Consider the following 17475-nt stretch of genomic DNA (forward strand, 5'->3'; position numbering starts at 1 on the left):
TATACCCTAGTGATACTAGCAAAATAGCAATATGAGGCTGTGAGATAATGGCAAACCTGGATTATTTAGTGTCTGTAAATGGAAATATGTTCTAAAATGTTTTACATGCACTGCACACACGGTAATATTATGGACACTTCCATAACAAAGGCAGTCAGATAGGCAGGCAATACATGCACTGCACCCAAGAATAATGATGACATCAGAGGTGCTGAAACAAGTACACCTATATATATTTTTGCATTTCAGACATTGTTCGTGACTGTAAGCTTGTGGAATGGCACAGCAGCAGCACAAACAAGATTCATAAGTGAGATCTCTTCCTCAAGGTTTTTTTCTTTAGGGTTAGAAAGAAAAGAAAATAGTTTAACAAACAGAATTCCTCCAGGTGAGATTCAGCTGAGGAACTATGCCTTCTCCAAGTATTCTCTTTCTTGGGCATCCCAAGGACCTGCTCATATAGATCTTTCTCTGAGTACCTGTGCAAGGATAGGGAAGGCTTGGCTGGTGATGGTAACCCTTTAACAAAACAATGCCCTTACTTCAATGCCAATTAAACAAGTTGAAACAACAATTAAAGATAGTTATAAATACTGAGTGAAGACTGAAGAGCTTTAGAGGGGCTAAGAAAACTAGGGCATTGAGCACATTGGGAAAAACAATTTTAACTGTTCATATATGTGATGGATTTAAAATTAACTGAAACCATTCAAGAAACAACTCTAGGCCTCTATAGACAACTCAGTGAAAACAACACCTTTTCAGTGCCCAACAGCAGTCAAAAAGCAGGGTGGATTGATTTAAAGCAGCAAGCAGGAAACCTTGATTTAAATTGCATTTGTACTTTTCAGTTATTTCCCTGAAGTAAGGTTGATTATTGTTGGTTGGAAACCATTAAAACATGTTGATTTGCAACTAAATATAGCCACCACACAAGAGTCGGTGCTTCTTTTTGCTAACCAGGAGAATTCATTATTTCTGTACACATTTATTTAAGCAATTACAAGAATTTAAAATTAAGAATCTGAATTAAAGTAAGTTTTGTTTATATTAGGTTAGAAAATAGTGAATGATGCATTTCTTATTTATAATGATTAATTTTTACTTGAGATTTGTAGTAAGCTCTGTTTGGAAACTCAAATGCAAAGTAAAAAGTATAAAAATAGCACTATATTTTTTAAATTAAATAAAACTACTTTATATATGCTGGATACATATGTTTAAAATGTTTTGCATTTAAAATTGATTTATTAAACAAAGGAAGTATTATCTGAAGTTAGTAAATTGAACGGATTGTTTCTGGTCACCATATTCTTCAAGCTTTTAAAAGTAGTAGATCTCATCCTCTCACACCCAGTTTTTATTCACAGACTGGAAGAGGAAAACAAGATTTTCTGATTTTTTCAACGCCCACCGGTATCTTAACTTTGAATCACCTATCATTGAATTGAACTAGATGAATTAACGAAAATATTCTCTCTGCACCTGCATAAGTAGCTACTACTGTCAAATCTGGTTTAGCACTTCAACAAATTCGGGTTCCAAATACTTAATGATTTCCATCAGTTCAATGGTTTGACTTTCTTTAAAACCTGGCTGCAAACATGTATTGCTTAAAATTACTTTTGTATTTAATTTAAATAGATTATAATAAGGGTTTAAGTCTTAACATAAATTGTCAATTTCAATCTGTATTTAAATTTAAAAATCAATTTTTTAAAAATTTATTTATAAATAATCAATTTTTATCCACCCTGAAGAGGGGCAAGCAAAATATTATTATGTATAAAGAATGGGATAGGAATTTAATATGTAAAATATCACATTTTGAGCATCCTTTGTAGGTATAGTCTAGAATACTGTGTCCAATTTTGGTCATCCATCCAAAAAATGATTAAATAGAAATAGGAGGCTTTTCAAGACAAATGATGATTATTAAGAGCTATGGAAAGACATCTATCTGAGAGTGTTTGAAAAAATAGGACTGCCTATTTTGGAGAGAAATAGAAAAGAAGGACATTATATAGGAGTATTTAAAATAAAGAAAGTATAGAGATGTTACATCTGGCACTCCTATGTACCCTCTCTCCTAATTCAAGACTATGGGGATGCACGATGAAGCCAAAAGCTAAAATTTAAAACTGATGAAAGGAAATACTGTTTCGTACAACATATGATTAACCTGTAGAACTCTTTGTGGCTAAATATAATTGAGGCCAAGAGCTCAAAAAAGGAATTAAAAAAATCAGACATCAATATGGATAATGAGAACATCCACAGTTATATTAGACAGAATAACATTTAACGATTTATATTACACCTCATGTTTCAGGCTAATGACTAGCGGTTTTGTGTTTGGAAGAAACTTCCATATGGGCAGGTTATTCTGTGATTATCCATTACTTGCTTCCTTGTGATGCATCAAGAATTATCCATTACTTGCTTTCCTCTGATGCATCAAGAATCGGCCACAGAGAAAGGATATTGTACTAGATAGAGCACTGATCTAGTCCACTGTTGAACTTCCTATATTCCCTCGACAAAATGGCACTAAGCACCCACAATACTGATGCTACAGCAAAATAATTTATTACACACAAAGAACTGTGTTAAAAAATTAATAAGTTTGAAAGTCAAGCTCTCAAAAGTTAGGAAATGCCAGAATTAAGGTTTCCTGATCAGACTGCTTCTAGTCTTATCTGTCTTTACCCTCCCTTCTGGCTTCCAGTTGTCTCCCTCCTGCTCCATTCCTCCCCCTACTGTTTACCAGTCCCAGTTTCCTTGTCTGAGCAATTCTAGTTTCCTCCCACTCAGTCACAGCTTCTCTCCCCCACCCACTCTCTCTCTCACTTCTTGTCGCAATCTATTCTCTTCCCTTCCCCTAGTTCAGCTTTTATCTCCCCTGCATTCAAGTCAGGCAGCTTCTTCATCCACACTGCTTGGGCACCAGGAGGGTGTTCCTTGATAGCATTGGAGAGACATGCTCCCCACTCTCGCTTGTGGTCCCTGACCTCACCGTGGCCCAAAGCTGCCCAGAGTAATAGTTACAGAGAAAACCCAGCAAGATCCCTACAGCCCTAGATTGGAGCATGCTCAGTTCCTCTGTGTGGAGGGTGCATGAGCAATCTGGTCAGCATTAGGAGTTGTGAGGGCTTGGAGCATGCAGTGAGGATGAAATCTATGAGATTTTAGCTGCTGAAATCTGAAATGTCTCTACTGTGCATGTGCAAACTAAGATTTCTTCAAAGGCTTTTAACTTGGCCAAATTTGGGCTGATTTTCACAGGAACAACAAAAGGCACTTGCCTGGCACAAGGGCCACTTCTCTGCAAGATTTCCAGTGCTTACTCCAAAGCATGGGGGCACTAGAGCTATTTGAAAAAGGTTGTTACATTTTGTTAAATGTCAGAACTTATATTTTCCCCTCGCCTTGTTCTTGGAAACAGTTGAATCATTTTGGCTTTAACATTAAAATAAATAAATAAATCAGCCAGAGGCAGATAGCCAGCATAGCAAATTTCAGCCCAAATGGTTAAAGTCTGGCAAAATTATACTTATCTGAAAACAGTGTCTTATCATAGGAAGTGTTGCAGAATCTTAACGATAGGCAGTGCTACCATCCTTGCCTATAATGCACACTATTAAAATGACATTTGGGTGAAACTGTTATATTAAATATTCACATTACACTTCAGTAATATCAATGACCGTAAGTGGTATGTAAAAACAAAAAAAATCTGCTTTTCAGTTCCTCTCCCATAATAAATCTTCATTGGGTAAGAAGTGAGCACCCTTCCACCAACGTTTTATATACCAGAAGTTTTACATACCAGTGTGGCTGTCCCACATTGGCCACATCAGATACGGACCCTGCTTTGACCTTTTGACAGACAAATGCAGATATCTGCATGTGTGCATGAATGTAGTTCCTGTTTGTTTCTGTTTCTTTTGTGTTTGGACTTCATTAGTGAAAGATGGATGCAACAAGACTACCAATGCTTTGCTAGTCATCAAAAAATTTACATAAAAAGATTCACATGTGAGGGACATTCGCTACCCACTGACAAAAGGAGTGTCTGTAAGAAGATTTGAATCTTATTCCTAATCACTCAGCTATTTTTAACCTTTGGTAACACCATACCCTTTAAATTTGGGAAGCTATGTTCAATAATTTTGTTATTTGGGTAAACCACACTAGAGGAAGTGTTGAAAGCGAAAATCATAGAAATCTTCCTACTTTTCTTGCACTTTGTACTTGAAAAGTACAGAGAAAAGAATTCAGTGCTCAGTATACAAAAGCACACTCAAGGCTTGTCTATACTACCGCTTAAGTCGAAGTAACTTACGTCACCCCGGGGGGTGAAAAAACACCCCTGAGCGACGTAAGTTACATTGACTAAAAGCAGTGTCTACACCACACTATGTTGGTGGGAGACACTCTCCTGCCAACATAGCTTCCACCTCTCATTAAGGTGGAGTAATTACGTTGAAGGGAAAGCGCTCTCCTGTTGATGTAGCACATCTTCACTAGATGCGCTACATCAGTACCGCAGTGGTGGTGAAAACAAGCCCTCAGATGTTTTTAGTTTGTATAAGAGATCAGTCATCAGCACTGCCATAAAGTAGCTCTTCAATAACCAGAATGATATTTTATTACAATTCTAATGAACATACTAAGCCAGTCACTTGGAACATGTATTTTCATTGGTCCTGTAAAGCACCTAGTAAAGTATGTCTTTGGCCTCTCTGCAAATTATGTTGATTCTACTTCCTAGAAAAAGTCTTCATGCTATGTGTAAGGATCTGGGGACTAGAACACAGTGCTGTAAAGCCTGGGACAGCTGATGGTCCCAAATTGCCACCAGGAGACCAGCCAGAGCCACATTCAGGGAGCACTCTGTAGAGTAGCTACCACAGGAAGTACTGCTCAAGAGACCCAGAGTGACAGTTACCTGCTGCCCTTTGATTGGCCAAGCACCCTATTTAGTCCTAGAGGGTGCCCCAGAAAGTTATTTGGGCAACCACACAGACTTTGGGCCTGCTGCAACTCCAGACATCACTTTATCTATCGATCTCCAGCCTCTCATCCCAGCCTGACTCTGACTCTTACCTCCTGATTCCATCCTGGTGCTATCTCTGGTCTCTGACTCCAGCCTGGTGCTGACCCTGATTCCAGTCTCTTACTACATTTGATCTCCAACCCTGGCCTGATTTTAACCCCGATTCTTCCTTATTGAACCTGGCTCTAGTGATTCCTTCAACCGCTGCTCACCGACTATATTCCTGACATAGTCCAACTGTGACGGCTAGCAAGACTGTCTAAGCCCCGGTCCCTTATATTTTACTTCCAACCCCCTCCGTGGGAGCCTTTAACAGGTATATGGAAGGGGCAGGTCTACCATCACCCACTGGACCCCATGGGATACTAAATCTGCAGGAGCAGATCATGCATCTTCAAAGCTGTGATCCCAAGTAGCGCAGTTCTTAGCAGAAAATCAGACACTTCACAAGCAGCTAGCATGATCCCGGGAAGAGAATACCATACTTCAGGCTCAGGCTGGGCCATTGCTCTCTGAACAGGACCCCGCAATACCACTACATTAACATTTTGATGGAAACCACCAGAAGTTCAAGGGGTTTCTGAACCAATGCCATCTTTTCCTGCTCTGCCCTCAAATGCATCCCACCAACGAGGCCAGGGTGGGACTACTTATCAGTTTACTTGCTAGAAAAGTGCTGGATTGAGTTTCTGGATTGGCCATTATCTTTGAAAATTCATGGTGATTGGGGGAGGTCCCAGACAATTGGAAAAAGACAAATATAGTGCCCATATTTTAAAAAGGGAAGAAAGAGAACCGGGGAACTACAGACTAGTCAGCCTCACTTCAGTCCTCAGCAAAATCATGGAGCAGGTCCTCAAGGAATCCATTTTGAAGCACTTGGAGGAGAGGAAGGTGATCAGGAACAGTCAACATGGACTCACCAAGGGCAAGTCATGCCTCACCAATCTGATCGCTTTCTATGATGAGATAACTGGCTCTGTGGATATGGGGAAAGCAGTGGATGTGATATATCTTGACTTTAGCAATGCTTTTGATACAGTCTCCCACAGTATTCTTGCCAGCAAGTTAAAAAAGTATGGAGTGGATGAATGGATGATAAGATGGATAGAAAGCTGGCTAGATTGTTGGGCTCCACGGGTAGTGATCAACAGCTCGATGTCTAGTTGGCAGCCGGTATCAAGCAAAGTGCCCCGGGGTCGGTCCTGGGGCCGGTTTTGTTCAACATCTTTATCAATGATCTGGATGATGGGATTAATTGCACCCTCAGCAAGTTCACAGATGATGCTAAACTGTGGGGAGAGGTAGATACGCTGGAGGGTAGAGATAGGGTCCAGAATGACCCAGACAAATTGGAGGATTGGGCCAAAAGAAATCTGGTAAGATTCAACAAGGACAAGTGCAGAGTCCTGCACTTAGGAAGGAAGAGTCCCATACACAGGCTGGGGACCGACTGGCTAAGCATCAGTTCTGCAGAAAAGGACCTAGGGATTACAGTGGATGAGAAGCTGGATATGAGTCAGCAGTGTGCCCTCGTTGCCAAGAAAGCCAAAGGCATATTGGGCTGTATTAGTAGGAGCATTGCCAGTGGATCGAGGGAAGTGATTATTCCCTTCTATTTGGCACTGGAGAAGCCACACCTGGAGTATTGCATCCAGCTTTGGTCCCCCCGCTATAGAAGGGATGTGGACCAACTGGAGGGAGTCCAGAGGAGGGCAACGAAAATGATTAGGGGGCTGGGGCACATGACTTACAAGGAGAAGCTGAAGGAACTGGGGTTATTTAGTTTGCAGAAGAGGAGGTGAGGGGGGATTTGATAGCAGCCTTCAACTACCTGAAGGGGCCTTCCAAACAGGATGGAGCTAGGGTATTTTCAGTGGTAGCAGATGACAGAACAAGAAGCAATGGTCTCAAGTTGCAGTGGGGGAGGTCTACGCTGGATATTAGGAAACTGTTTCACTAGGAGGGTGGTGAAGCACTGTAATGGATTACCTAGGGAGGTGGTGGAATCTCCTTCCTTAGATGTTTTTAAGGTCCAGCTTGACAAAGCCATGGCTGGGATGATTTAATTGGGGTTGGTCCTGCTTTCAGCACGGGATTGGACTAGATGACCTCCTGAGGTCTCTTCCAACCCTAATACTCTATGATTTTATTATTCTCCCCTGCTGGAGCAGGACAACCCAGTGTTAACAGACTGGAATTCCTTTCTGCAAGCATTTTAGCCATTTTTTATTATCCTCATCGCTCTCGCTCAGCGGAAGCTGCATGACAAAGGCTCCAGCACGGGCAAGGCCAGCTTCCTCATATGCTCGCAGCTGCCATTGAATGGAATGAGGCAGCCCAACTGCATAATTTTCAGTGTGGACTAAGTGAGGAAGTAAATGATGAGGTAGCCCATGGTGAGACCCTGACCCATTTGGATGCATTCATTGACTTCTCTCTCTGTCTCTCTCTCTCTCTCTCTGCATTGACAACTGGCTGAGAGAGCAAAAGGAGGAGCGGAGGGGCACCCTGCTACTGCTTCATCCACACCAAAAACCCCAGGGTCCAACCATGAACTGCTGCAGGTTGATCTGGTCCACTGACACTAGATTTTGGAAGAAAAGGAATGATGACAGCACAATAACCTGTTTTTTTTAATTGCAGAGCACCAGGACATGCCCTCAGCTCATGCCTGTCATGGACCTCAACCTGCAAGCAATCAGGAAGTGAGTGAGCCCAGGACGTATGGCAGGGATGGCCTGCCCATCGCCATGACACTATGCACTAGACCCACCCCCAACCCTCGAGACATGCAGGTCCTCCCCACGCTTCCAAATAGGAATAGAATTATGTCCCATGGATGGGGCCAAGCCAATTCCCCACCGCTGAGTCCTGATTGATTTCAGGGCTATTGATAACTTCATAGATGCCAAAGCTCCTCAAGCACTACAAATCCCACTCCATTTAAAGCCCATATTGGTTCTCATAGAAATGGTAGAGGGGTCCCTCCTGTCCTTGGGGCCAGTGATACAGGAAACAATACTCCTAGAGGTCATAATCTAGGGCTACTGGAAAGTGCTACAGTTCAATCTGATGAATTCTCAATGTTTCTCCCTAATTCTTGGCATCACCTGGTTGGAGCAGCATGGATCCTTGCAACTCCTGGCAAGAAAAGGATCAGCTTCTCCTCTGAATGCTGCCCTAAGTGGCCCCACCTGCCTACGTGCAGGTGGCCCCAACCCCCTAGTCCAGGATTCCTGCAGCTGATCAGAAATGACAGAACCTGTTTGGAAATGCCAGATGGCAGAAGCTGGCCAGAAAGAGTCACTCCCAAACCTGAGTCCCCATCTCCCTGAAAAGTATGGGGATTATGTGGATGTTTTAGAGAAGAAGAGCGCAGACACACTACCTCTGCACAGGGACTATGATTGCCCCATGACCTGCAACCCGGGTGAAGGTCCCTTATGGATGGATCTATGTAATGTCCAAGCCCAAGTTAGGAGCCCTTCATGCATGTATCCAAGAAAACCTGGCCTAGGACTTCAGCTGGCACTCCATCTCCTCAGCAGGGGTTCCAGTCCTTTTTGTTAAGAAAAAGGATGAAACACTATGCCTTTGCATCGAATATCGGGCCCTAAGCCAGGTGATGGTCTGAAACAGGTACCCTCTCCACATAATCTTGGAGTTTCCAATCTGCCAGAATTTTCACCAAACTGGACCCCTGGGGCACCTATAATCTAGTGCTCATCAAGGCAGGAGACAAATGGAAGACTGCCTTTCAAACCTGATTGGGCACTTCAAAAATTGAGTTATGCCATTCTGGCTGACCAACGCTCCTGCATTCTTTCAACACTTCATGAATGACATAATTAGACACTTCCTTAACCAGTATATAATCGGCTATCTTGATGACATACTTGTCTTTTCAGATAATCCTGAGCAGCACTGTTGCCATGTTCATTCCATCCTGGAAAGAACATGGACAGAATTCTTGGGTTACATCTTTTCTCCAGACGGCATCAAGATGAATCCCCAGAAGGTGGAGGCTGGCTGCAAATGATCCATGCCCAGGACCTGTTAGGAGTTACACTGCTTCCTGGGCTTTGCAAATTTTTACTGATGGTTCATTCCAGGCTTCTCAGTACAAATAGCCCCCATTACTAACCTCCTCCGCAAGGCTGCTAAATTTGTTTAAATACCCAAAGCTCACAATTCTTTCAAATAGTTCAAAGTTGCCTTCACCTCTGCTTCCATTCTAGCACACCAGCACCCAGCCCAGGCCTTCGTAATGGAAGCTGATGCCTCCAAGGTAGCCACTGGGGCCATACTCTCTCAGAGGCATAGACCACAGCAAATGTTGCACCCCTATGCCCACTACTCCTGAAAACTCACCTCTGCCAAACAGAATTATGAAATATTAAATAAGGAACTACTTGCAATTGAATTTGAAGAGTGGCACCATCACCCACCCACTGCAAGTCTTTTCTGACCATGAGAACCTTGAATATCTATCGAAGGCTCAAGCCTTGAACCAAAGGCAGCTCAGATGGGTGTTATTCTTTTCTCCATTCAATTTTGTCATCACCTATCACCTGGGATCCAAGAATGGGAAAGCCAAAGCCTTATTCTGAAAGGGGGAATTCTACCACGGGAGCAAGGAGCAACCAAGAACTACCCTTTCTCCTTGCAACTTCCTTAGTGCCGTAATATGCCAAGACCTCCTTGATCTAATCTGATCCACTTTGCGAGGCAATCTGTTATCTCAGGAGGTGACGGAACAGCCTGAGCAAATGAGAGCCAGAATCAAAATGCAGTGCTCCACACAGGATGGGATCACCTACCTCGATGAGCACATGTGCGTTCCACCAGGGCCCCCTGGCTAGAAGTGCTCCATCTCTGTCATGACACTTCATTGCAGGCCACTTTGGTCACTTTAAGACTTTCCACATAGCTTTCTATTTCTTCTGGTGGCCCCATATGTGGCCTGAAGTCCAGGACTATGTTGATTCCTGAGCTGTGTGTGCCCACTAAGATATGAAATTCTAAGTCCCTTGGTGCCCTAGCACCTCTGGAGACCACGCCTAGATTCTGGGCTTCAATCACAATGGACTTCGTAGTGGAAGTCCTTGACTCTGATAGCCACACTGTAGTCTTGATTTCTGTAAACCAACTGACCAAAATGGTGCACTTCATTCCCTGTGACAGCCTGCCCTCTGCAGAAACAGTGGCTCAACTCCTGGTGGTTCAAGCGATCCATCTTTGTGGGCTTCCATACCGAAGCCCAGTTTGTTTCACACTTTGTACATGAAGTAGTCTGGCTCATGGATGTTTGCACTTTTCCCTCCTCCTTTTACTTTTCACCGCGAGACAGATGAGCAGACAGAGAGAGTGAATTAAGAATTAGAGCAATACCTAAGATGCATTGTCAGCTACCATCAAGATAACTGGTTCTCCCTCCTTCCTTACTCCAAGTTCTCATTCAATGCCAATCATGCCTCCATGGGGCAGAGTCCCTTCTTTGCCAGTTATGGGTTCCACCCTTGCTTCTATGCAGCCTTGCTAGCAGCTTCCCTGAACCCAGCAGCTGCTGACTGGATCCAGCAAATTCACCATATCCAGGAAGAGCTTAAGGACACCGCAAAGATGCAAAATAGGACTAAAAGTGATACACAAACCGTCGACTCCAGAAAGGCTCAGCCTTCATGGTAGGCCAAATGGTCTGACTTGCAGCAAAACATCTCCATAGAAACAAGACATCTTCCAAGTTAGACCACCAGTTCAGCAAAAAAAACCCATCACCTTCAAATTGAAGCTCTCTCGAGCTCTTAAAATGCATTTTCCACATAACCCTGCTGAACTGTTATATAGACCTCTTTCCCAATCAGTCCCAACAGCTAGCTTGCCAGTCCAGGTCCATGGGTATGAGGAATATATAGTCCATGTTATCCTTAAATCTAAACTGCAGAGGGGCAGACTGTACTACCTGATTGACTTGGGGGAGGAGGGGCTATGATCCCAAAGAACACTCCTGGGAACCCGCTTCCCAAGTCCATGCCCCTTGACCTAGTAAAAAGGTTTAATCTAGACCACACAGATAAACCAGGCCTAGCACCCACCTGGAGGAAGGGTGCCCCTGAAGGGGTGTAACTAGAATTCAGGGATTAGAACCTTGGTCTGGAGAGCCTGGGACAGCTGATAGTGCCACAGTGCCCCCCCGGTGGCCATGCCAAGCCACAGACAGTGAGTATTGTAGAGAGTAGGCACCACAGGAAGCCCAAGAGATCCAAAGTAACAGAGTCCTGTGAGCCTCTGATTGGTCAAGTGCCTTATTTAACCCTGGAGGGTGCCCGAAGAAGTTGTCTGAGCAACCACACAGACTTTGGGACTGCTGCGACTCGAGACCTCACCTTGTCTCTTGGTCTCTGGCTTCCGATCCCAGCCTGATTCTGATCCTGATTCCAGACTCATGCTACCTTTGATCTCTGGTCTCCTACACCAGCCTGACTTTGACCATGACTCTTGCTTATTGAACCCAGCTCTAGTGATTCCTCCAATCCCTGCTCACCGATTACTGTCCCTAATGTGCGGACCCCAGTCTACCTGTGACTGCTAGGCAAGACCACCTACGCCCATGTCCCTTACACTAAAAACCCACAGTGAGTGAGCAATAATAAAACCAAGCAAATATATATATATAGATTGGATGTATTTACAGAATATTCAGTGTTCAACTCAAATGGAGAAAAGAAAGGATTGTATACAACAAACTATTAGAATATTCTATTTAAAGCAAACTATAGAAAGGAAAATGCCTAAAAAAAGAAAAGGCAAACTATCAACTAACACTTCTAAGTAAATTAGACACACAACCAGAGAGAGAGATCTCACAGTCATGGTTATTCGGTGCACAGTCAGAATGATCCTGCTCTCTCAGTAGAGTCAAGTAAGTCAGCTTATATACAGCTGCCACCTTCCAAATTTACCCTCCAGGTGATGCCCCCACAGAACTCACCCAGCAAATTTCAAAAGGTGAAAGAAAATAAGGGGTTTGCCCTCTTTTTCCCTCCCCAAAACAGACTTCCTGATGTCATTGATTCTGCAAACTCTATCACATCCCACGTCCTCTTCTTTGCCATAACATCCTACAACTTCTCTGTTCCAAAATGCTCAGGTCTGCCTAACAGATATATTTTAGGCATCTGTTTTTCAAAGGAGATAAGTACTTTTTCTTTAACAGGCTATTACATTCCTTCTAGTTCTGCTTAGTATTGTGCAATAGTGTTGAGCAATGTGCTTGGAAGAGTAGTTCTCCAATTTTTCAGACTATTGACCAGTGAAAGAGGAGGGCCTCTTGTGTTCAATCTCCTCTCCCAACTCTCTAGATCTCCCACTGCTTGTTTCTCAAATTTTGTTTCATTTTATGGACCATCAGGAAGGTTTCTATGGACCATAGTTTAAGAACCATGGTTTATGACAAGTTTTAGAAAATTGGAGGAAACTGATCAACTTTCTTGCAATTTATGATATGGTGATAAATTTTATTCCTTCTGATAGCTTCACTGTGCGCAAAAATCAAACTGACTTTAAAGGTTTTTATGTACAGTTTTTACGCTGATACAATTATTTCCATTAGGAGGGTGATATTTGGTTCGGTTTTTAACTGAAATAGTTATACAGGTACAACCTTAGTGTAGCCACAGTTATACTGGTATAAAAGCACCAGGAATAATAGGGCGCATCTTTCACTGCTATAACTGCATCCATATTAAGGGGGTGGTACTGCTTTAACTTTACCAGTATAGTGAAAGCAGTACAACTTTTGTGTGTGGAGAAACCCTCAGTCCTTTCTCTTGGTCTGTGTAGATACAGGTTTACTAGGGCAAATACATTCCTAGTGGTTGCTAAAAAAGTGTGTTTTGTACCAAATCATACAGAAAGCTTATTGTAAAAAGAGAAGAGACATGGGATACTTTGGAGACAATAAAATGTATTGATTTCCTATTCTTTTTTTTTCTTTTTTTTTTTTATACAATGGCTGCTGTTACTTTGAAACTGTTCTTGCAGATTTGCAAGAAATAAAAGCAAAATCCAGAACTGTTCTTTAGCTGTTGTCAGGAAAAATTAATCCTAGTTTAGATGCAAAGTTACTAACTAGGCTGTAGAAAGAATAATTATTGACAGTACAATATCTCTGTCAATCATAGTTGCACATGCTACATACAAGTGTACACAGATAATGTAGTTTATACCAGATTATATAGTTTGTACCTATTTCTTCTCCATAGCAAATTTAGAGAAATCATCATGTTAATAGATAAAAATGACCGTTAGTACCTTAACAATTCCCCTTTCTACTAGCTCTTATTTACATCAGTCCTGAGGTGTTCATGTTTATTTTCCAACCAAAGCCGACCAATTAATCAAATTTATCAAGAAAAAAACAAAATGCAATTTTCTAACAGATTAACAATAAACCAGTGCATGACTGCTATGATAGGAAATATCAAGCTTCTGTTTCCATACATATTTAAGTACCAAAGAGCATACCAAAAATAATCCTGTGTTAGGACCAGTATGGTTTTTAAAGATATTTGATGAAAATTATAAACAAAAAAACCCCTTACTATTTTGCAGAGAATCTTTGTCAGCAAGAAACATCCACTGAAAACAAGCTTCCCAAAGGATACCCCGCTGAGCAATTTGCTGGTCTACTTCATGGGTCATCACCTGCATGTGACCCACCTGAAAATCCACTTCAACTATATAGTAAAGCAAACCATTGCAGCGATCTACTGGAAAGCAGTTTAAACAAGAACACAGTACAACAGCAGGAAAACAGCCCTGATCCTCCAGCTAAGAAAAAAAAACCACAAGTTGTAAACAGAACCATATTTCATACTAAAATTAATCCATTAGAAAATCACACATTGGTTGGCACAAAAACAAGAATAGGCGAGCAATGGGTTATTACTACTGGGGGATTTGTGGAGCGAGCGTGCACACTTGGGAGGATTCGATCTTTGCCAAAGACGTTGCTTGAAATGCATTTATCCAAAAATGTTTCAAAGTCTGACTCTAATCTCATCTCCTATCCACCTAATGGGAAAAAAGCAGGAAGCAGCTGGAGTGAACCCACGCCAAGCCAACAAAATTCTAAAGGAAATTCTGAAAGAACACCATCCTTCACTTCAGAATGGGAAGAAGTAAGTCTTTGGTCACTTTACAAACAAACAAATGCATAAAATCGTGAAGGAACTATTCTCTTTTCAAAGTTACTGAGGGAAGAAATTACAAAGTGAATATGCCCAACAACAAATCCTCAGGGAATGTGTATCGTGGGGTAATAAATACATAGTGGTTTGACAGCTGGGACAAAGTGGAATCCACTTTTGCTCTCAATGACAAACACTTAGCAGAGTCTATTGTTTCCATGGGAAATTAAGTCAACCAGAAGTAATCCTGTAACTTTCTGTGATGTTCAGGAGAAAGCACATATTATATCCTACTAAACCTCTTCATTACTGGAGTTTATAAACTTGATAAAATATCTTCTTATTGCTGCTCTTCCTGGCTATTTCTATGCTTTTTGATTATTTCCATTTGTCTCTTTAGGGCACCAGTTAATGCCCACAAGGGACAATAGAGAATGGCAGATATGAAAAATCTGTAGATCCCACTTTTTTAAGTGGAACAAAACCTGTTGAGTTTCCATAAGCCCTTGATGTATAACACATCCTCTGACATTCAATTGCCCTTGTACACAGCACTTCATATGTTCTTGGTCCTGGCAGGAATAAGTGGGTGTTGGAGGGGAGCTATGCTCGGGGCTGTTTTGATCTGGGATGTGGGTACAGGTTAATGCTGCTTTTGTGATGCGTTTGAAGGACATTTTTCTGTAGTTTCAGAATTTGGTTTAAAGTTTTCAATAATTTTATAGCATCTTTACTCTAATTGAGTTTTTTCCTTACTGCTGTCCTAAATGTTAAGCATATAAATTGTCCACAGTAGACACTGAAGTTCCCATCCTATTGTGGTGAATGAGTTGGGAGAGGGGGGCATTTGAAATATTGCAACTCTTGTGTAGCTGCAGTTGCCTTTCTTTAAAGGTAAGCTGCAAAAGGGGAGTATCTCTCTCCACACACACACCCCTCATTTTATGATCTATAAAGACGGCATGAAAGGTGTGGAGGGGTTTTGGTGTTTGGTTTGGTTTGATTTATTTTTAAAGCTTGTTTTTCAAAATTAGAAATTTATGTCCTATCTTTCCTAGAAGATTCTCTAATGACTAGCAAAGTGATGATAGTACAAGATTCAAGAGGGTGAAAACTGAGCAGTTGAGAGGGGAAGCCTTTTAGTCCCTGTTTAAAGATTATTTAAAAAAAATGTTATCACCTATTTGATGTCAATGACTGAGCCCTGGTCTACACTAGGACTTTAGGTCGAATTTAGCAACGTTAAATCGATTTAAACCTGCACCCGTCCACACAGTGAAGCCCTTTATTTCGACTTAAAGGGCTCTTAAAATCGATTTCCTTACTCCACCCCTGACAAGTGGATTAGCGCTTAAATCGACGTTCCCAGCTCGAATTTGGGGTACTGTGGACACAATTCGATGGTATTGGCCTCCGGGAGCTATCCCAGAGTGCTCCATTCTGACCGCTCTGGACAGCACTCTCAACTCAGATGCACTGGCCAGGTAGACAGGAAAAGAACCGCAAACTTTTGAATCTCATTTCCTGTTTGGCCAGCGTGGCAAGCTGCAGGTGACCATGCAGAGCTCATCAGCACAGGTGACCATGATGGAGTCCCAGAATCGCAAAAGAGCTCCAGCATGGACCGAACGGGAGGTACGGGATCTGATCGCTGTTTGGGGAGAGGAATCCGTGCTATCAGAACTCCGTTCCAGTTTTCGAAATGCCAAAACCTTTGTGAAAATCTCCCAGGGCATGAAGGACAGAGGCCATAACAGGGACCCGAATCAGTGCCGCGTGAAACTGAAGGAGCTGAGGCAAGCCTACCAGAAAACCAGAGAGGCGAACAGCCGCTCTGGGTCAGAGCCCCAAACATGCCGCTTCTATGATGAGCTGCATGCCATTTTAGGGGGTTCAGCCACCACTACCCCAGCCGTGTTGTTTGACTCCTTCAATGGAGATGGAGGCAATACGGAAGCAGGTTTTGGGGACGAAGAAGATGATGATGAGGAGGAGGTTGTAGATAGCTCACAGCAAGCAAGCGGAGAAACCGGTTTTCCCGACAGCCAGGAACTGTTTCTCACCCTAGACCTGGAGCCAGTACCCCCCGAACCCACCCAAGGCTGCCTCCTGGACCCAGCAGGCGGAGAAGGGACCTCTGGTGAGTGTACCTTTTAAAATGCTATACATGGTTTAAAAGCAAGCATGTGAAAGGATTACTTTGCCCTGGCATTTGCGGTTCTCCTAGATGTAGTCCTAAAGCCTTTGCAAAAGGTTTCTGGGGAGGGCAGCCTTATTTCGTCCTTCATGGTAGGACACTTTATCACTCCAGGCCAGTAACACATACTCGGGAATCACTGTAGAACAAAGCATTGCAGTGTATGTTTGCTGGCATTCAACCAAAATCCGTTCTTTATCTCTCTGTGTTATCCTCAGGAGAGTGAGATATAATTCATGGTCACCTGGTTGAAATAGAGTGCTTTTCTTCAGGGACACTCAGTATAGCCCATTCCTGCTGGGCTGTTTGCCTGTGGCTGAACAGAAATGTTCGCCGCTGTTAGCCACAGGGAGGGGGGAAGGTTGAGGGGGTAGTCACGCGGTGGGGGGAGGCAAAATGTGACCTTGTAACGAAAGCACATGTGCTATGGATGTAATGTTAACAGCAAGGTTTACCCTGAAAGAGTGTAGCCACTGTTTTATAAAATGTGTCTTTTTAAATACCGCTGTCCCTTTTTTTTTCTCCACCAGCTGCATGTGTTTCAATGATCACAGGATCTTCTCCTTCCCAGAGGCTAGTGAAGCTTAGAAAGAAAAAAAAACGCACTCGCGATGAAATGTTCTCCGAGCTCATGCTGTCCTCCCACACTGACAGAGCACAGACGAATGCGTGGAGGCAAATAATGTCAGAGTGCAGGAAAGCACAAAATGACCGGGAGGAGAGGTGGAGGGCTGAAGAGAGTAAGTGGCGGGCTGAAGAGAGTAAGTGGCGGGCTGAAGACAGGGCTGAAGCTCAAATGTGGCGGCAGCGTGATGAGAGGAGGCAGGATTCAATGCTGAGGCTGCTGCAGGACCAAACCAGAATGCTCCAGTGTATGGTTGAGCTGCAGCAAAGGCAGCTGGAGCACAGACTGCCACTGCTGCCCCTCTGTAACCAACCGCCCTCCTCCCCAAGTTCCATAGCCTCCACACCCAGACGCCCAAGAACGCGGTGGGGGGGCCTCCGGCCAACCAGCCACTCCACCA

General features: G+C 43.0%; 1 protein-coding gene across 6 annotated transcripts in view; it reads left to right on the forward strand.

Annotated features, from left to right (window-relative positions):
* The window catches only part of ANKS1B (ankyrin repeat and sterile alpha motif domain containing 1B), a 754152-nt gene that overhangs the window by 359208 nt on the left and 377469 nt on the right, over window positions 1-17475 (forward strand). For all 6 annotated transcript variants that reach the window (XM_084617338.1, XM_084617337.1, XM_084617336.1 and 3 more), the window contains one exon: window positions 13676-14244. In XM_084617338.1, the coding sequence (XP_084473464.1) occupies window positions 13676-14244 (569 nt within the window). The remainder of the gene's footprint in view (window positions 1-13675; window positions 14245-17475) is intronic.

This window comes from Lepidochelys olivacea (genome assembly GCF_965140295.1).
Source record: "Lepidochelys olivacea isolate rLepOli2 genome assembly, chromosome: 1".
Classification (NCBI taxonomy): Eukaryota; Metazoa; Chordata; order Testudines; family Cheloniidae; genus Lepidochelys; species Lepidochelys olivacea.